At 43.7% G+C, this 21104-nt stretch overlaps 1 protein-coding gene across 7 annotated transcripts in view; it reads left to right on the forward strand.

The window, feature by feature from the left end:
* The window catches only part of Phactr1 (phosphatase and actin regulator 1), a 455390-nt gene that overhangs the window by 348513 nt on the left and 85773 nt on the right, over positions 1–21104 (forward strand). For all 7 annotated transcript variants that reach the window (XM_029468518.1, XM_021179969.2, XM_029468519.1 and 4 more), the window contains one exon: positions 6518–6598. In XM_029468518.1, the coding sequence (XP_029324378.1) occupies positions 6518–6598 (81 nt within the window). The remainder of the gene's footprint in view (positions 1–6517; positions 6599–21104) is intronic.

A 21104-nucleotide genomic window follows, 5' to 3' on the forward strand; every position in this document is an offset into this window, starting at 1 on the left:
CTATACTACACCCATGGTAAGACTGGTACCTTGTAGGGGAGAAAGGAGGGGGCAGTGGATGCCTCAGCATAGGCCCCCTGAGGAACCTCTTCCCATTGTGTTTTTCGAGACAGGGTTTCCCTGTGTAGCCCTGGCTGTCCTAGAACTCACTCTGTAGATCAGGTTTGTCTCAAACTCAGAAATCTGCCTGCCTCTGACTCCTAAGTGCTGGGATTAAAGACGTGTGCCACCACTGCCCAGCAATACCCTTGGCTTTATAAAATACATCAATGTTCACTCCCTTTCCTTATATGCATGCATGGGACCTGACTGAGAGGACCTTTTCCTGGAGAAAGAGAAAAACAGACCTGTTAGTGGCATCATTTATCAGTTATGGCCAAACCAGAATTGTTAATGGATCAGTGCACTGTGGTATTGGGTTACTTGAGTTCACTTTCGTGTACTGGAGAAAGTCTCAGTGCTGGATGCATTGGTGAACATCCAGCCTAGACCACTTGGTGCAGCAAAGAACTCTACTGACTTAGGCTTCCGTCAGAGCCACAGGCATACATGGAGACAGGCGCTTGGTCACTGTCACTGTGAGGATCTGCCAGCTCAGGCATGAAGGAAGACCTTGTCCCACTCCTGTGTAGTCATCTCTTAGAACCTTTGAGACATAGTTCTAGGACCCAACGATGCCAAAATCTAGTCTCTTACATCCAGTGGAATACTTTCACAGGTCATGTAGGTTTCTTTCTGTGCCCCTGACTCTCCTGCTAGATGACGCACAATACCAACTGCAACGGAAATGCTATGTGTGATGGTAGCCAGATCAGAAAAGTAGATATGTCTTCAAAAGAAGGGGTGGGGGCTTGTTGGAAAGAAGAGTTTCAGTGACCAAGGGACTGGAAGAGAGAGAAATGGGAGGCAAATAGAACTGGCATGTATTATGTGCATGAATGAAACTGTCAAAGAATAAGAAAATGGAGAGAGAAAAGGTCTGTACGTGTTCAGTACAGGCATCATCTTGCTCCAATTCTTTTGTCTTTGCGCTTGCAACTGTTGAGTAGTGGATGTTTGAGCTTGCTTATCATTTGTTGGGTATCTGTGGGCAACACTGCTCTGCAAAGTAGACTTTAGACTGTATAGAAGAAGATGAGTTAAATCTCACCACAAACAACAGAGAAAAAAAAAAAAAACATCTCTGTCCTTGTGGGCCATGAAGAATTGACCCAAGAAGCTATGATGACAACTACTTCTAAATGATGATGATGATGATGATGATGATGATACAAAGAAGAAGAAATAAGGCAAGTACAGTGGTTGGGTCACCACCTTGGCAGTGAGCTTTGTTCATACATCTCTGGCACCTTCCCACCTAATAACAGTTGCAGGGAAGTTCCCACCAGAGACGGGCCATCCAGGCACAGGTCTAGTTCAGATTTCAAAGAAAGAAATATTGAACCCTAAACAATCAATCCTATGTATGTATTAGAGGACCATCCACAGTACATGAATGTCTCTTCACAAAGGAAGAGAGAGAGGAGGGTTGTTCTGCCTGGGTGTGTCTGCAGCCTCCGGTTTAAGGAATCCCTGCTCAAGGCTAGTTTGTCTGGTATTTAGGGCAAGAATCTAAACCGTTCCTCGGTGCATGAGGACAATTCAGGCCTGATGGGAAATCCCTGCAGCTGGCTGAGTCATAGAGCTGTCATGACAACCATGTGACTTTTTCGAAAGACACAGGAAGAGAGTAAGAGGACATGTGTCTTAGTCACTGATCTACTGCTAGGAAGAAACACCAGAGAGAAATTGAGAGGGTTCATCCATTATCATCAGGGCAGGTAACATGGTGGCACACATCACACTGGAGAAGTGGCTGAGAGCTTTACAACCTGACCCGCAGGCAGCGGGCAAAAAAGAGAGCCTGGGACTACGGTGGGCTTTTGAAACCCCAACGCCTTCCCACAGTGACACACTTACTCCAACAAGAAGGCCATGCCTTCTAATCCTTCTAATCCTTTCAGACAGCTCCACTCCCTGCTAACTAAGAATTCAAATATATGAGCCTGTGAAGAACATTCTGATTCAAACCACCACAGAGGATTGTTGGATCCCTGAGCCCATGTACGGGGCGGGGGGGGGGGATTCTGCTACAGTTGCTATTATAAAACCATGGCGAGGGCTGTAAGACCACACCGAGAGAGCAGCAACCACCACCTGTACCTTATCATATGACAAGAACGCTTACCCATCATTTCCTATATGGGGTTTCTACGTAGATTGAGCTTTCTGTCACCGAGACAGAACGCGTGAGAAAATCAACTGAGAGTCAGGGAAGGTTTGGTTTCGTTTGGTTCCCAGATTCAGAGTTTCTCAGCCCAAGGTTCCTTGGCCCAGTCAAGGGCTGTGGCTGAGCGTCCCTTTATCACAGGCAATGTGTCAGAGCCCAAGGCTGTTTTTAATCATGGTGGTTAGAAAACAAGCCCAAAGAGGGGGTATTGACATTCCAATGTCCCCTTCAAAGGTACACGTCCCCAAACACTCAAGTCCTCCCTCCAACTAGGTTCCACCCCCTACACATTCCATCGCATGCCCTTAGTATGACCAGTTGTGCGAGAAGCCAGCTGTCAACACATGAACCTGTGTTGTCTCATGATCCACCTATAACAGAAGCATGTCCCACACTAGGCATGTTCATTCTGGAGATCACTTGGCCTGAGTCCACAAGCCAAGGTATCTTTTTACATGCAAAATGAATGACTCGGTCAGGCTTTCTTTGGCTAATCAAGGAATTGAAACTCTACCTAGCAATACTTGGACTCTTGGCAAAAAAATCTTTGGCTCTTTGTACCTGCCACTCTTGGCCATCTGATTTAGTGAGAGATAGGCTATTTGGTGTTTGAACAGATTGCCTCTGGACTTGAATGGCTATTGAATGTGTTCATCATACCATGCTATCTAAAAACCAACCATATACCCACACGCTCACATTTCTCTTTCTTCCTTCCCCTCTTAGTTGCCATGCTGGAGATTCAACCCTGGGCTTTGTACTGATTAGCACACCCCTGAGCTGCATTCCAAGCTTTTGAGGCCAGGTGTCACTCTGTAGCCTAAGGTGACCTCAGACTCCTGCCTCTGCCTCCTGAGTGCCGGGATTACGAATGTGCTTCATCTCAATGCCTGATTGGCTATTTTGTTTAGGGGTTTTCCTAACTGTGGCTATGGCGATCATATTACCTTTGCCTAGCATCCCTGAGGCTGGGCAGGAAGCTGACGTGTGCTCAAGGTACTGAAACTCCTGTTCCGTCACTCACAGATTTCTTGCTTAAATTGTCCTTTCCCTAGAGCTGGACGATTCAAAAAGGATCAAAGCTACAGATTTTTAATTGCAAGTCGACTCTTTTGGGGAATGGCGGTAGAAGAGTATACGTGACTACTACTCGATTCTTCACTTCTCGGTCACTTTCTCCCCTTCAATGTCTCTTCCCTTTAGAGTGCAATTTAAAGACAGTTGAGCAGGAACTTCAACAGATAAAGATTGTCCTAGAGAAGAGAAAGAAATCTAAACAGGTCTCCACTCTGATACTCTTAGCAGGACCAAACAAGTTGTTCCAAAGCATTCCCTGTGTGGTCCCTCAGACTTACCCAGCCCTGTGCGCTAATTAAGAACGACCCCTTCCTACATTTTAAAATAAGTTCCCTTGTTTTAGTGTGAGTCCTTACTGCGCTTATTTTTCCCTCCCTATAGAAATAATACTTGCTTGCAGGTTGGTGCCACCCAGCTGACAATACGGGTCTCTGTTTCCTTTTGCTAGACCGGCTCTACTATGCTCAGTTCTGCTTCCCAGAGACAAAGCCATCCCAGGTAGACAGCTTGACCTCTGGCCTCATCCCCCTCACCCCACCCCCTGTGCTTTGGGAGAGCATAGGGCAATTTTCATGGCTCCTCCCCAGTGGGCGGCTCTTTGACTTTAAGTTGTCTTCAAGTTGTCTTCATTTCTCTCCTCTCCTTTTCTTGTTTGTGCTCCACCCAAAGCCAAGATCACCTGGTAAAGAAGGCTGGGCTAGCAGCCGTGGTTGATGAAGGGGAAACCATGTTTTCTCTTTTCTCGTCATTGATCCCATAGCCCCATTGCGTAGTTCAGTAACAGGCCAGGTCTTGGGGCTGGAAGGGGTCTTCTGTACCAGACAGCTCCCTTCACTGCACTCAGGAACCATGATGTGCTTGACTTTGGCCTTGCTCAAGCCGAGCTCTCAGTGTGAGGGGGCAGCTGACAGCGAGGTCGAGAAGAGGCTTTGTGTGTAGCTTGTAAAAAGAGATCCTAGGGAAATGGCACCTCAGGAGGAGTCATCTGAGAATAAAATATTGATGTCACTTCCTGTGCTGTTCAACCCCAAGTACATGTGCCCTCAGGGAGGTGGGGATGGCTTAGAATGTAATATACTGGACACACGAATGTAAGACCTTTCTTTCACCAGAATCCCCAGAATCTATACAAAGCTGGATGCAGTAGTACACTTCTGTAATGCTAGCACTTGTATCTGGACAGGAGAATCAATCCATGGGAGGCTCTCGAGCCAGCTAGTCTGTAGCACACTGAGGCAAACAACAGGAGATCCTTCTTCAAACAAGGTGGAGGGCAAGGACTAAGTCCTGAGGTTATCCAAGTGTTCCCTCTCTCTTCCTCCCTCTCTTCCTCCCTCTCTTCCTCCCTCCTTCTCCCTCCCCCACCCCCACCCCCCACTCTCAGAATCACACAAGATTCTAAAGGGAAACTCAACTTCTCTTGTTAAAGTCTTACTGTTTCCATATAGCATAGCATTATCCTCACAACAGTGTGATGTCCTGGGGAGAAAACAGAAACATTGGGATCTCTCCTCTCACACTTGTGCTGTGAGTCTCTGAGCAGCTCAGCGTTAGGCCGCAGACACCAGGGAGTATCTCTGGGCCCCCTTTCCACGTAGTGCATCTGTAGAATAAGAGTGGACTTGGAGCCAGAGGAAGGATCAAGTTAATGACGTTAACGTTCTACCTTTCTCAAATGCTGTGTGCGTTGTCCTTGTGAGCACAGAGTTCTGAGCCAGCAAATGAACAAAGAACTTACAGAATAAATAAGCCAACTCTTTCTGGGGTGTCACCTTCACTTGGAAATTGGTGGTGGATGGAGGAAGTGTAATTTCTCATTTAGACTGTATCTATATCTATCTATATCTACATCTATATCTAATGTAGAATCTACATTAAGCTTTTCAAAAATAATGTTGGGGATTAAAACCAGAGCATGCTACATGCTAAATAACTGCTCTACCAAAATATATTATCAGAGAGTGTGAGCCTAGCTATGCCTGACAAGGACCCAGAAAGCTTTGCATCAAACTCCAGGTGCTCAGTTCCTCCTGAGGGCTCGTGAAATCACACTGGCTGGTGTGTGTGGTGCAGAGGGGGCAAAGGGATTTGACTGATGTCCCAGAGATCATAGGCTCCCACCAGGGCTTCACGTCTTGCCCACTAGTTCTAATTCTAAGTGCTGCTGAAGTGTAATATGTGTATCTGCCTATCTAATCTGTCGGTGACTTTGCATAACAGAGTTCCTCTAGTCCGTCACTAGCATGTCCCCACCCCCATAAGTAGCTATGCTCCTAAAGGATGTCGAAATGCTCAGGCTAACACAAGCCACTGAAATAACTCCTCCTCCCTCCCATGTGTTTACCAGAAACCAAAGCAAGGCGCAGGTGCTGAAGGGACCTCCTTCCCTCCACAGGCTCCAGCATCCCTCCTATGGGCCCTTTGTGTCTATTTCCCCTTCACTGGTCCTCATTACACCCACTCCCTCTCCCTCTCCAGCTCCACCTACCACACATCTGGCTCAGCTGGAGGAGCACCTGGCTTGGGAAAAGTTCTTTCCTAGTGTGGCTTCGCCCACGTGTAGCTACATGGAGAGATGAACCAGAAATGTTCCCTGTAAATTACCCACAACCCTTTGGATCGTCCCCTGGAGATTCTGGGGACTATGCAAATATAGAGTGCTTTTCAAGAAATAAATATCCAAATGTGTACCTCAACTGACATTTTTTTACATTGGAAAAGCAAGGAGACCCTCAGTGAAACGTCAACTCTGAGGCAGATCACTGAAATGCCAGCCTGTCTACCTTTGACCTAGAGCCCGGGCAGAGGCTGAACGCCTGGCTCAGAGTCCTGGTCCCTTTATTCAGTAGCCACGTGGCTGACAAAATGCTACACTTCTTCGTGTGGAGGCATCCGACCTAAGTCAGAGTCAGAAGTCAGATTCAATCAATACAGCTGCCTGAGAGATAACTCAAAAAGTATTTTTGAAAAGTTAAAAAAAGAACCTGGTGACATGTCTTTTCAGAGTGTTAAAAGATTACCTGGTGTGTCCTTAACTTACCATTAGCAAAACATAACTCATGGGCTCCTTTAGTAGATGGCAGTATCTGTTACCATGTGGGTCCTTTCGGAGTGAGAGAAAGGTGATGGTTACCATTCTCACTTGCCTCTATCTCTGGCTCTTGCTGGCAGCTCTGGAAAGGAAGATTTCGATGAGGCAGAGCAGAGAGGAGCTGATCAAGCGAGGGGTCTTGAAGGAGATCTACGATAAAGGTAAGGGGCTGTCTGCGGGCCACAGGCCCAGGACCTGGCAAGGTGTACCTATTTATTTGGGGTTTTGTATTTTGCTTTGTGCATGGCTTTAGTCAAGATTTTACACATAAAATCTGCTGATTCTGCAGGGAAGAGAGAACATAGCAGTGGGCACCCCCCTCACATACACACACACACAGATGTAAGTAGGCCCTGACACTGGAACAAATGTAATTGCCCCTGTTTGTGTGAGCTCTGGGGGTTCCCAAAACACATATTTGAAAGCCATAACCCAATAGGATTTTATCAGATATTTTTTTCTCTCCATTGGAACCTTGGAGTCTCTCTCCACAACAGGAAGAAATATAAAATGGAAAGATTATAACCAGACAAAGGAGATGAGTGATCGCACATTAACACTGTTCCCTAATAGCTCTGATATTTGATGCTGAGCCTGCTTGCATAGAGCTCTTCCCCCACTCTTCCGTCTTCCCTTTCTTCAGCTTTTCTTTCTCCTCCCCCTTTTCTTCCTCTCACTCTGATGATCCTCTTCCCCTCAGGGCTGTATGTGAGACAGCCGGCTGCTGCTCTTGTAGTAATCTGTGTCACGTTGGCATACTATTCCAGTTGGTGTTATTGGAGGGGCCAGACCATGAAATATTTGACTTCACGAGTTCACCCCGAAGTGCTTCTCTGAATAGTGTACTGCAGTCAACTGTTGTAATTTTTGTGGGTCTCCTCCAAGCCCTGCGGGTCCCAGTATGTAAAAGCAGTGTGTGTTTGCAAGTTCTGACGCGCCTCTCTAACTTCTCTGGCTCGGCTGCTTCTTCATCGTTATGCACACGGCCTTATTCCTTGTCTTAGTTAGGGTTACTTTTCCTATGATCTAATGCCATGACCAAAGTGACTTGGGGAGGAAAGGGTTTATTTAGCTTAGACTTCCATATCGCTGTTCATCCTCTCAGGGCAGGAACTCAGAGGCGGAGCTGATGCAGAGGCAGTGGAGGGATGCTGCTTACAGGCTTGCTCCTCGTGGCTTGTTCAGCCTGCTTTCTTATAGAAGCCAGGACCACAAGTGCAGAGATGAACCCACCCATAATGAACTGGGACCTCCCCCACCAATTACTAATTAAGAAAATGCCCTCCAGGCTTGCCTGCAGCCTGAGCCTAGAAGGCATTTTCCCAATTGAGGTTCTCTCCTCTCCAAAGACTTTAGCTTCTGTCAAGTTGACATAAAACTCTCCAGCACGCTCTCTAAGGCTTGTCAGCTCACCCATTACTGTTATGGGCCTTCTCAGCTGTATGCTTGAAATGTTTCATCAAAGCACAAATTGCCAGTCTGAAATGCAAGTAGAAAGTGTCTCACGCGCACATACACACACACACACACACACACACACACACACACCATAGCCCCTGCCCTGGTTACGAGAGACACTGGAGGGATGTGACACTTTATGCTTTCAAACTAGGCTAAGTACCTGAGCTTCCTGGGGCCCGGAGTCCCTAAAGTGAGATCCATTATCCACTTCTACCTGGAGGAGGGTGAACAGCAGAACACATCTTCTCTCCAGGGGTAGAGATCCTTCATTGTGTCAGTTTTCTCCCAAAGTCACACTTTCTATACAGTCCCCAAATTCTGCCAGGTATTAACCTTCATCAGCAAAATTCACCACATGCTTCTCTCCACATCCACTCCCCAGGAGAGGCAGCAGATGCCCGACTGCAGGTGTAATGTTAGATAACCTGCAGCGAGGGCTTAACTACCGTTCCCACAGCCCAAGAAGGCTCGGATGCGGCTAATCAGCTCTTCCTGTCTCTTCTCTTCCTTTCCCTCCTGCAACCTCCCCATCTCTGTCTGTACACACCTCAGACTCGTACTGAAGCACTTTCCTCTGTAGCTCACTGGATTAAGGGGAGTACTGCCTGTGTGGTGTCCAGATTTCCTTGAATGCTCATTTTTTAAACAGGACACTCAAATGAATCTGGAAATCATTTCATGAAATGTGTCGGAAGTGGAGTTCAGTTATTCAACGGCTTATACTTCTTTATTGGTTTTCCAATGAATCACGTAACTCGTCTTCCAAGCCAACTTCAGCTCAGAGTTTAAAAATCCAAGTATTCTAGCTAACACAAAGTCATCTGTGAGACAAACATGGGGAACTATATAAAGAGAACTTGCAGATTCTGTAGTTCACACAGCACTGGGGTTATAAATTGTAAGGTCTTTTGTTTTCTGCTTTCCAAATTTTCTATGTTTTGTTTTGTTGGCTGTAATTGTTTTATGAAGAATGCCCTGTGACGATTAACATATCCCAGCAACACTCTCAATATTAATCAGTTTGTTTCATCATGTGTGTACACATGTATTTGCATATGTGTGTATATATCTATATTTGAATCTATGTTCCACGTATGAAAGACAATTTGCAGGGTTTGTCCTTCTAGATCTGACCCTATTTTGTTAACATGATTTCTAGTTCTGCCTACTTTTCCCCAAGTCAGAGGGCTAAAGGGGGTTATAGAACTCAAGTGACACAGAAGCAAATCAGGGACCATTTGGAAGAAATGTGCCCGCTATATGTAACACACACACACAAACATGTGCATCCACACTCACGTACACCTGCATACACATGAAAACACACACACACACACACACACAGAGAAAGAGAGAGAGAGAGAGAGAGAGAGAGAGAGAAAGAGAGAGGCTGTTGTCCATTAGTAAAACAGTGACTATTTCCTCTATTTCTCATGCTAAGCAAGGCACTCAGTTAGATCAGAGAATCCCACATGGAGGGAAAAGGAAGTCAAGAGGCTGTGTCAGCTTCCAGGGAAGAATAGAACTGATGGGGTGCCTATGAGCAACATGGCTTCCAGAATGTGCTAGAATTTAAGAAAACATATTTCACCAAATAGTAATAAAATAATCAGGCTGAGAGTTTGGGGGCTTTCCCCCTGTTGTTCTGTTTTGTTTTGTTTTGTTTTGTTTTGTTTTTTTCTCTTCTTCAGGTGAGAAAAATCTTTGGAACAGTGGTTCTCAACCTTCTTAATGCTGTGCCCCTTTAATACAGTTCCTCATGTTGGGGTGACCCTCCAGTCATAACATTATTTTGTTGCTACTTCATAACTGTATTTTTCTACTGTTATGAATCATAATGTAAATATCTGATATGCAGGATATCTGATGTGTATATGTGACACCCCCCTCAAAGGGGTTATGACCCACAGGTTGAGAACCAGGGCTTTGGAAGATACTATTATGTGAAAAAAAAAAAAAAAACCTCTCAAAATGAAGACTTTTCACCACCACCTCCTGCCTCCAGCCTGATATTTAAATTAAAAGGTCATCATCGTTTCAAAATGGAAATAGTAAAAGTCCTTCTCTGTACTACAGGAGACAAACACTGGCTGTGGCCTTCTGAAATCCACTTATTTATCTGATACCCCAGGTGCATGGACTTTTAAAGTCCCCAGCTTATGGGAAATGTTTTTCACAGCCTTCACCAGGCCCTGCGGTTTGTCCCATTTTAGCTACGCTGATGTCCAGCTAACAAATGGCACCTACAGGAAGTGGAGATCGGTAGTGACTGTGTGAAATGAAGATAGAGTATTTGCTCTCAGGAATCACAACCTAGAACCAAGTGCAGCCGCTTAGGACTTCTCACAATAAATCTGCTTATGCTGGTTCATTGGGGTCTTGTAAACAAAATTCACCTATTAAAACGATACAAGCTACCCCATTGACACACCTGAGACTCTGTTTAAATGATAAAGAGGACAAAGAGATATTGTAATTAAAAATTCCCTTAAGCTGGGACTGGAGAGGTCTCCTGAATGGTTAAGACTCCATATCGATCTAGAGGACCTGAGTTTGGTTCCCAGCGCCTGCATGCTCAGAGGTGCCTTAACTCCAGCTCAAAGAGAATTAGCCCAGGTTTACCCTGACTTCACCTTCTGTGAAGAGTAACCATGCCCTTTGCACACACCTGCATGTGCACATACACAAACACACACACACACATGTACATCTCCTCTTAGGCAACACTATATTCTCAGGAAAAAAAAAAAAAAAAAAAACTACCCAAGCCAGAAAAGTGAATGAGTTAGCTTTATGCCTTAGTATGAATCACCAGTGAGTGCACTCTGCTCCTCATGGATTGGTTGACCATATTGTCATGTTGCAGGCATTACCCTAGGATGCAGAAGTATTAGTAAAATAGGGCAGGCTCCCTGCTAACCCAACCTACAGCCATGGTGGGTGACACAATAGAGGGCTTGGCAGGTACAGTAAGGGAAGTGATTACCCTTCACACAGCCCAGCACACAGAAGTGTTACTCCCCAGACCAGGGTCTCTTGCAAGGCACCTTGCAAGGAGTGCTTAGCAGATGCTGACAGATACGGAGGCATCCTCCTTGAGAAGATAGGAAGGGGAGAGGGTGGCTCAAGATGTAAGCCCAGCACAGTTACAGGTGCCATGTTGAGAAAATGAAATGAGAATTAATGTAATCGAGGCCAGACCAGTCAGAAGGACAGATTGCTGTCTAGCCCAATTGTCATCAGAGGTTTCACCCAGCAACTGATGGAAACAGATGCAGAGACCCGTAGTCAAACATTAGGCAGAACTTGGAGAATGCTGTGAAAGACGGGGTGGAAGAACTGTAGGAGACAGAAGGGTCAAGGACACCACAAGGAAACCCACAGAATCAACTAACCTGGGCCCACAGAGGCTCACAAGGGAGCCTCCATGTGACTGACTTAAGCCCCTCTGCACATATGTTACAGTTGTGTTGTTTAATCTTCTTGTGGGACTTCCAGCAGTGGGAGCAGGGGCTGTCTCTGACCCTATTGCCTGCCTTTGGGACCCTTTCCACCTACTGAGTTACCTTGTCCAGCCTTAATAGGAGAGGAGGTGCCTAGTCTTACTGCAACTGGATGTGCCACGGCTGGTTGATATCCATCAAGCCAGCTCTTTCCTGAAGAGAAACGGAGAAGGAGTAGATAGGTGGGGAGGGAAGATGGAGAGAGGGGGGCTGGAAGGAGAGGAAGTAGGGGAAACTGTGTTCGGGATGTACGATAAATAAAATTAAAATTAATTTTAAAGAAAGGATTAATGTCTTCCTGCTTGCCCAGTAAGGAGTCAAGCGGGGTCACATCGGCTGGAGCACTGCGCTCTTTCTGTGCCTGTTTCCCTAAGGGCATCTGGGGAGCTTTAGGAGAGCCTCCCAGACAGTCAGATTCATGGCCTCATTGCTCATCCTGCAGAAGAGGACGACTAGGAGATAGTCCAAGCTGTGAGTCAGACAGTCCAGTCAGCCATAGTCACGGGGATTCAGAGAATATGGTAGTGGGTGGAAGGAGTAAAACTCATAGGAATGAAAGAGATATCAGGCCAGAAAGCTATAAGAGATGAGATCAAAGGGACCCTTGAACCATTTAGACTTGGGGGAGTGTGAAGGAAGAAGAATAAAGGGTGTAGGTAACGAAGTGGGCAGGTACAGGGACCATTCATGGAGCATTCTACAGGGAACCAAGAGAAATGAACTTAAAACATAGAATATCATGGTGATTGGTTTCATTGACTGAGATATCCAGCTGCCTAAGTAGACTGTCAGATAGATACTAAGCTACAAAGTGAGGTCTGGCCTAGATGTAGCTTGGATATATTCCATACACACACACACATACACATATATATGTATGTGTATATATATATATATATATATATATGCACACACACACATACGCATATATACCATATATATAACATATATATCATATATATAATATACCTCCCATATTCCCTATATATACACATCTATGTATGCACAAACATATATATATATATATATATATATATATATATCCACATATATGATTCTTTTTCATTGCTGTGATAAAATACTTGGCAAAAGCCACCTAAGAAAACATTTATTCTGGTTTGTGGCTTGGTGGGGAATAGCTGGCAGGCAGAGTGGTGTAGTGGCAGAAACACACAGTGCCTGGCCCCCAGTCTGCTCCATTGAGGCAGCTTAGTGGCCTCCTCATGTCCTTGATAATGCAATAGAAATGATGGACCATTAAACTCTATTCTGGCCCTTGTTTGTTCTTTCGTGGAGTTTTTAGAGGATTAAGGGAATGTCCAATTTGAGCTATTAGGCCTTCACTCGCCTAAAATAGAAGTTAACAGCTATGAGCCACTGCCTCCACCACACATGAGCCTTGGTCTTGCTCTTCACTCTCCTTCGATGTGCTGTGGATTCCCAGTTCGTCTTCATAGACATCTCTCCAGCACACACAGGGAAAGCTGAGCTTCATTATAAGGCTTCAAGAATACCTCCAAAGGCTTGTGTCACCTGGTAGTCTTATAGTCACAAACTCCACCATCAGGAAGACCACATCACCTTCCCAGGGATCCTAGATTCTCACCATGAAAATACATTCTAAGGGTAGACTACTCACTGCATTGTAGATCAGTGTAGTAACACCCTTTAACCCTCTGTGGAAAATCACCTCATATGCCTTAGACACATCATTAGGATTTCCAGGTCTGCTTTCAAGAACTTTGGGCAACAGGGGAAACATCTGTTAGGGTAGCATAGTCACTAACTCCATAGAGTCAGAATACTTTAGGTATGGCCAGTCTGACTGGTAACATTTAAAATGTTAGTAACCATAAATAACTACTACATGTGGATGTCCTGTTCAAGAGATTGGCTCAAGTCTGGACATGGTGAGCCCCTGCTGCTATCTTGTTACAACTCTAGCCAGTAAAGAATTTTAAAATCTTAGAAGCTGGTCTCTGATGGCTTTCTTATTAGTAGCAGAAAGCCCTATGCTCCATAATAACATAATTCTGTGTGGTTCATGTTATCATAGTGTATAGGACAGAGACTGCCATTCAGTTCATTCTATATGCATTCACTGTTCTAGTTGCACCTTTGACATCAAAATAGTCAGTAATAGAAAAAGGTCTCTCATTTCAGCTGCAAACCTTGGAGCCAGAGTCATTATCTAGAAATAGTGTTCAGAGACATGACAACTCATCAATATAGGTGTCAGCATTAATTCAATATTAATTCACTGTTCAAGGGGCTAGGGCCAAAGACAGAGGCATCTCTGAAAGGCAAACAACATGATTTGCATCTGTCATTAAGCGCCAGGGTAGAAAAGCAGCCCGTGTCATACAGTGTGTGTGAGGAGGAGCCAGTGCAGCCACAGGCAGTGTTGATAAATACCACTGAAGCTGCTGCTGCAGCAAGCTACCAGCGATGACTAGCCTTCATTGTCTTCTTGTTGGGATTTAGAATCACCTAGTCTATACGCTTCTGTGCATGTCTGTGAGAATGTTTGCGGAGACATTTAACTGAGCAAGGAAGAGTCTGAATGAGTGTGAGTGGTATCCTTCCAGGGGCTGGGGTCTTAGACCAAATAAAACAAATGGCAAGCAGGTGAGGCTTAAGGTTTCATAGGTCTCTGCTGAGAGGTCATATCCACACATGGTTATCCACCCATGGGTTATCCACACATGGTTATCCACACATGGGTTATCCACACATGGGTTATCCACACATGGGAAGCAGAGAATGGATAGGCAATGATCATTATTAAAGCCTACCCTATAGTGACACACTTCCTTCAGAAAGGCTTCATTCCCATCCTTAAAAGTACAATACCTCCCCAAACAGCACCAACTGGGGACCAAGGATTCAAACACATGAGCCTAGGGTGGGAAGAGCTTTCTTATTCAAATTACCACAGGAGTCATTGTCACACCGTTGATTTAGGAGAGCACAGAGTAAGAGAAGATGGTCAGCTAAAATCAAAAGATACTAATAAATTGGAAACATAGACTTTATTTTTTTTAAGTTGTTAAAGCAAAAACAATAGCAACAATAAAGAAGAGCTGAGTGATTTGCTAATTAATACTGAAATGTGAACCCTTCTGCCCGATGTGCCACAGTGCCGATGAAATCCTAAGGCCAGAATGCATTTGCACGGACAGTTAGTTAAAGGGAAGTCTGTGAGCCAAAGATGCCTGCAGTTGACAGAAAAGAACCTCATGCCTCCTAATAAATCTTTTTTGAATATATATTGGTCCAGATAATCCAATGATTTCTCACTGCAGATGGAGATAAAAGACAAACTGATGGTTTATTCAACTTTTGGGTTCTTAGGATATAGGTCCCCTGGTCCAATGGGGTCCTGGAGAGTCTGTCTTCAATTCTCCTGGTACTCAGCCACTTTGAAACAGGCATACATAAAGCATGCCCACATTATACAAGATGGATTTTACTCACTGAGAATAAAGCTATTCCCATAAAGCTACTATCATTTTTCATGCCTTTGTTCATTTTGGGTTTCTTTTAAATAAGATCTTTGAGCTACCCCTGTAGTACCTGTAGCACTCAGCGTCTGTGACAGGAGGATCTGGGTTGGAGATTTTCTGGATGAGACCCTGACTGTGATTAATTAGTTAGTTCATTAATTATAGGAAAATAAGAGTTTTAAGTTTTTAAATGCATAAGAATCAATTAGCAACAATCCGTTAGTGGGCAGTGTTTCAGAAGAATATATTCCCTTCTAAGCTCCATGCTTAAAATTGTGTGAACTCTGTAGCATCATTTCATTTAATCAGACAAGTTGGAGGGAATTCTTCCTCTTCCAAAAGTAACAAGTGCCAGGGAGCCATTTCCACTTGTGAGGCTCAAAGTCTTAATTCATCAATGATACCCTTGGGTGACTTGTTTCTTAGTCAACTGGTTCGTGTCACTGGCTACAGAGCAGCCAGTGTCTTTGGGGATGATGGTTTTAGACGGGGACTGGTGCTAGCCAGCTCTTACAGAGCTCTGTATCTTGTTACTGAATGATACCTTGTGGACTTCAGAATAGTGGCTCTGGGTTGGGAAGCTGGCACAATGGATAAAGCTCTTGCCATACATGTTTGAAGACCAAACTGCTGATCTCCAAAACTCTCATTAATGTTGGGCAGGGCAGGTAGGTATGGCACCTACATATAATCTCAGCACTCAGTAGGTAGAGACCCAAGCTCATGAGGACTGAGGCAAGCTGGCCAGAAGACTAGACATAATGGCAAGCCCTGGGTTTGGCAAGAGACCCTGCCTCCAGAAATAAAGTAAAAGAAATCAAGAAGCATACCTGACATCAATTTTGGGTCTCTGAACATGAACGTACATGTATGTATATTCACACACATGTGTGTGTACCCCAGTGGGTATTCATATACACATGTATACTACACACATACACATGCAAAAAAGAAAGAATAGTGTGTCTCCCCTCTGATTGAGTGGAGGGGGATTTTCTAGTTTGGTAGCAAGAGTACATTAAGTTCAGAAAAAAAGAAAAGAATATGTGCCACAGCTCACTGATATGAGCCCCTCTAATGAGGACTGAGCCCATTAATGGTGCAATTTTCATAGAAATCACCATTCTACTCATTAGCCACTTGAGAAGATGCTCTTTTTAGTCCAAAAGAATTTCTGGGAAGCTGAAATGAAAATCCAGAACAAGCTCGACAGTAGCTCTGTCTCTGAGGGGAAAAATAATTGACAAATTCTTGCATCGGCTCCTTTTACATGTCTTTACATTGATAATTATTCTCTTGAACACAGCCTGGAGTCATTGTTTTATTTTATTTTATTTTATTTTATTTTAATTATAACTCTTAATGATCATCAGCAAATCAAAATCTGTTTGCACTGTCATGAGTGTGAGTGTAAATGCTATCACATATGTCTCCCCAAGGAGGATACAGTTTAGCTAACACTTCCAAGTTGTCATGTGAAACTTGGATACTATCTTCATCAGATGGATGGATGCATGAATGGATGGTGAGTTGTAGGTAGAAAGAGATAGATAGATAGATAGATAGATAGATAGATAGATAGATAGATAGATACTTAGATAATGGATAAATGTAGGTAGAAATAGATGATACATACATACATACATACATATATACATACATACTGGATAGACATAGGTAGAAATAGATATAGATGATAGATAGATAGATAGATAGATGATAGGTAGATGGCTATAGGTAGAAATAGAAGAAAGAGAGAGGGAGAGAGAAAGAGAGAGAGAGAAAAAGGAAGGAAGGAAGGAAGAGAGAGAGAGAGAAAGAAAGAAAGAAAGAAAGAAAGAAAGAAAGAAAGAAAGAAAGAAAGAGAAAGAAAGAAATATGGATAGATGTAGGTAGAAATAGATAGATAGATAGATAGATAGATAGATAGATAGATAGATAGACAGATAGATAAAAGAGAGAAGAGGATAGGTAAGGGAGGATAATAGAGATAGAAGAGCAGAAGAGAGGGGAATAAAAAGGAAGAGAGGAACAGAGAGATAAAAAGAAGGGAGGAATGAGAAGTCAGAAGAAACATGGAGACAGAACTGGCACATAGTAAATTTCTGCATTGCTATTTGAAGGGCTCTTATTATTGCCATCATAAATAAAGTGTCCAATATAGTACTTGGCATTGGAGATGCAGAAATATTCGCTCCTCTCCTTGCTTCCTGCCCATCTTTCTGCTGTGCTCAGAGGATTTTTATAAAAGGAACAAAAAGCTCTAGATCTACACTAAAACTTTACAGAATTTTTTATATAAAAATTAAAACTTTATTCATAGTAAGCCAGAAATGTATCCATTTAGTTCCCAGTTCTTAAGTTTTTTATCCAGAGTCAAAACCTAGATGTAAAATGCTTGGCTGTTTAGTTCATCTCTCCTTTAGGCTGATTTGCAAGTATTAGGGGGTTCTTGCATCTCTTAGCACCCAGGGAATGAAGATCTGGAAATTTGGTGTTATCTAATGGAGTCCATTCTATTAAAAGGACAAAAATGGAGGTCCCCAGAAGTGAAGTAACTTGTGGCAAGCTAGTAATGGCAAAGATGACACAGATGTCCCCCTGCTCTGGGGCTGGGCTCCTTTCCAATCTGCATGTTATTTCTCTTCCTACGTTTGTCTTCCAAAAATGAGCTGGGGTTCTCACCAGCACACCTCTGTTGATTAATACACAAACATCCAAAGGGCGTGTGGTTTAGGACAGAATTCCTTCTGTTGCCTCTCTGTGGCTCCTTCCACTTTCTTCTACCTAAGATGGGAAAAATATTCTTCTTCAGATTGCTCAGGGTGTGAGCTCCACTGAGCTCACCGAGGTCACCCTTCTGCATCTCTGTACCTGTGAACCATTTGAGAGATGATATGAATAGGAAGTCCAGGTAAGGTCTTGTGGTGATGACTGGAGCTAGCTGGTCTTGAGGCAGTCACTAATGGACCTGACGCTCTCCTGCTCCCAGGCTAAAACACCTCAAACCACCCAGCAAGTGACAAAGTGTACCTTGAATTAACACCAGTCTAGACAAGGAAGGAAAACATAGCTTGAAGGACCGTCATGGGGACATGGGGTTGCATCTTAGTGATGGACTAGCTCTATAGAGAGTCAGGAACTGTGTGAGAAGTAGGAACACTTCAGGAGAATTCTTTCTGGCAGGAACCAAGGAATGAGAAATGGGCTTTTCTTTTTAACAAAATTTATGGGGAAGTATTTTGTTTTGATTTTAATTTTGTATTTAAGTTAATAAGGCTTCGTGTACAGTTTTATATCTTTTTGTCCTGATTATAAAAGTATTCTCTTTGATAGTTTCATATGTTTATATGATGTATTTAGATTATATGTAAGCTCAGCTCCCCTCTAACTCCTCATGTATTACCAACATCCCCCTCAAAACTTCACATCTTCATCATCATTGTCTTCTTTCTTCTCCTTCTTCATCTCCTCTATCATCCTCCTCTCCCTCCTTCCCACTTTTTTCTATAACCCACTGGGTCCAATTATTGTCACCCCTATGCTCACAGGTGTAACACCACCTCCCGGAGCATGGCCAACCTACCATGGGCCACAACCCCTGAAGAAAACTGACTCTGCCTCCCCGCCACCCCCGGCAGCCATCACCTGTCTGCCAATGGCATCATGAGCCCCTCCTCTATCCTTGTTGGAAATATTAATAAACGTATGTAGGCTGAGGAAACAGTCAGGAAGGTGTTTCCCAGGAAAGAATGGGTACCTGAGCTTGAACGCCAGAACCTACACGAAAAGGCCACGCACAGTCCACGCTTTTGAATCCCACAACTAGGGACGTAGCAACAGGCAGATCTCTAGGGCTTACTGGTCAGTCACCCTACTCTCAGGAGCTCCAGGCCAGCCAGAGACTCTGTCATAAAAAATAAGACACAAGAAAACCCTCAGAGTCAACTAACCTGTGTTCATAGGAGCTCATAAAGACTGAACTGCCCACCAAGGAACTGGCATGGGGCTGACCTAGGCCCTCTGCACATATGTAACAGTTGTATAGCTTGGTCTTCTTGTGGGACTCCTAAGAGTGGGAACAGGGTCTGTCTCTGACTCTGTTGCCTGCCTTTGGGAACCTCTCCTCCTACTGGGTTGCCTTGTCCTTCCTTAATAAGAGAGAAGGAGCCTAGTCTTACTGAAATCCCATGGCTGATTGATATTTTTGAGTTGCCTGTCTTTTTCTAAAGAGAAACAGAGGAAAAGTGGATGGGGTGGGGAGAGGGACTAGGAGAAGAGGAGGGAGGGATTCTATGGTTGGAAATGTAAAATACATACATACATGCATACATACATATACATACATATATACATACATACATACATACATACGTACATACATACATACATACATACGTACATACCAAGGTAAAAGGTTCCTATAAGGAATTGACCTCTGGCCTCCACGTGCACATCACACCCCTTCACCCACATACTCATGAAGACACATTCACATATAGAACACACAAGCAATAGGAAATGAACATAGACATAGGGGGGAAAGTTAATGGTCAGTAAGCTCTACTTACGTTATACCAGAATCCCTTCAGGACTCTGGCCTCCTACATGCCTCTCTTTCACTTTCACGTCACTGTCACCAAGGTGTGCATATTGTTCTCCAGTCCTGCACTTGTAGTTGACACTGTTTCAAACACTCTCTCACGTATCCGTGTCACCCACACGGTCACTTCAGTCACGCCGGATCTCATTCCCAGAAACATTACACATTTCCAAAGCGTCACCTGGGACTTGATTTTGATTGACCTGTACCAACACGCACCCTACTTCGAATATTTTGTTCTGTGGTTGGCTATATTTAGTTCGTATTTTCCCACTAGTCTACCTTTTTCCCCTTCCTTTTGCAGCATTCCAGTTTGTAAATTAAAAATCAGAGACTTGTGTGACTAAGTCCAAGCCAGCCATCGGGGGTCCCTCTTGTGCAGCCTGAATAAATGTATATGTTTCTACTGTTCTGGGTTTTTGATTCATTCTAGTTTGGAGTTTTATATTTAGATTTTTTGATATATATAAAACTTATTGAAGTAATGGTTCAGTATATTCACATGAGGAAGGGTGTACCTAAGCAAAGTAACTTGTCCCCATACTTCTGCTCAGCTGTAATTCATTGAGCAAGGATTCTTTAATCCCACTAGAACATCATATGCAAGCATAACTTTTTATAAAAGCCATAACATCATAACTTAGAAAATCAGCTTCGATGATGAGCTTAACTTTATTAAAATTTTTCGGAGTTAAAACTGGCACGTTGTTGTTGTTGTTGTTGTTGTTGTTTTATCACATTCCGAAGGATCATGAACTCTGCACCTTCTCAAAACAAAAGTCCCCATAGTCAATGGTTTTTAAAAGTGGAAGCTGCTGGTATGCCCGTATCCATGGGTAGAAGCTGTTGATATGCCGGTATCCATGGGTATTTTACTTTCTGCTACCCATTCTCCATGGCGACATTCATATAGAAATATTTTTTAATTATCTTTAGCTTTGAACAAATCTGACTGATCAGATTTCCCCTTCTTATACACCCAAGACCTGAGTCCATGGAATAGTACCTACCACATTTAGAGTGGGTCTTTCCACCCCAGTTAACCTAATCCAAAACTCAGTCAGACACATTCAGTATCTGTTTCCATGGTGATTCCCTAGCCCATCACCATGACAGGATGCCAATATCTTGCATCCTTTCCCCTCCTCCTGCTCACATTTTACGAGGAAACACATGATTGTGGATCATCATGTGCCATTTTAACCATCAGTACAGATACCTTTGAAAGGCATTGTAAAACGTCAGGATAACTTCTAATGGCTGGTTCACTATTTCATCCATAATAAGTTAGATAATAATGACCTGGGTAGATACAGGGACAAAATAACCCAGCTGCTTCATCCGAGTCATGGAGACGTGGTATTTCTTCTGGGAAGTGCAACATCAGGAAAGTTCTTCTTTCTGGTGGTAAAGGTGCTTGATAAACAGTACTTAGAAGCAGCAAGAAGACATGGAGAATAGTCTTGGAGTTAATCACACTTAGAATTAATAAGCACTGGGTTTGTTTGGAGATTCTAGCCAGGAACATAGCCCCCAACTGAAGAACAGTCCTCCTCTATGCAGGGAAGGAGGTCCTCTCAATCGAGCACACAGC

The sequence above is a fragment of the Mus caroli genome, chromosome 13 (assembly GCF_900094665.2).
Source record: "Mus caroli chromosome 13, CAROLI_EIJ_v1.1, whole genome shotgun sequence".
In the NCBI taxonomy this organism is placed as follows: domain Eukaryota; kingdom Metazoa; phylum Chordata; class Mammalia; order Rodentia; family Muridae; genus Mus; species Mus caroli.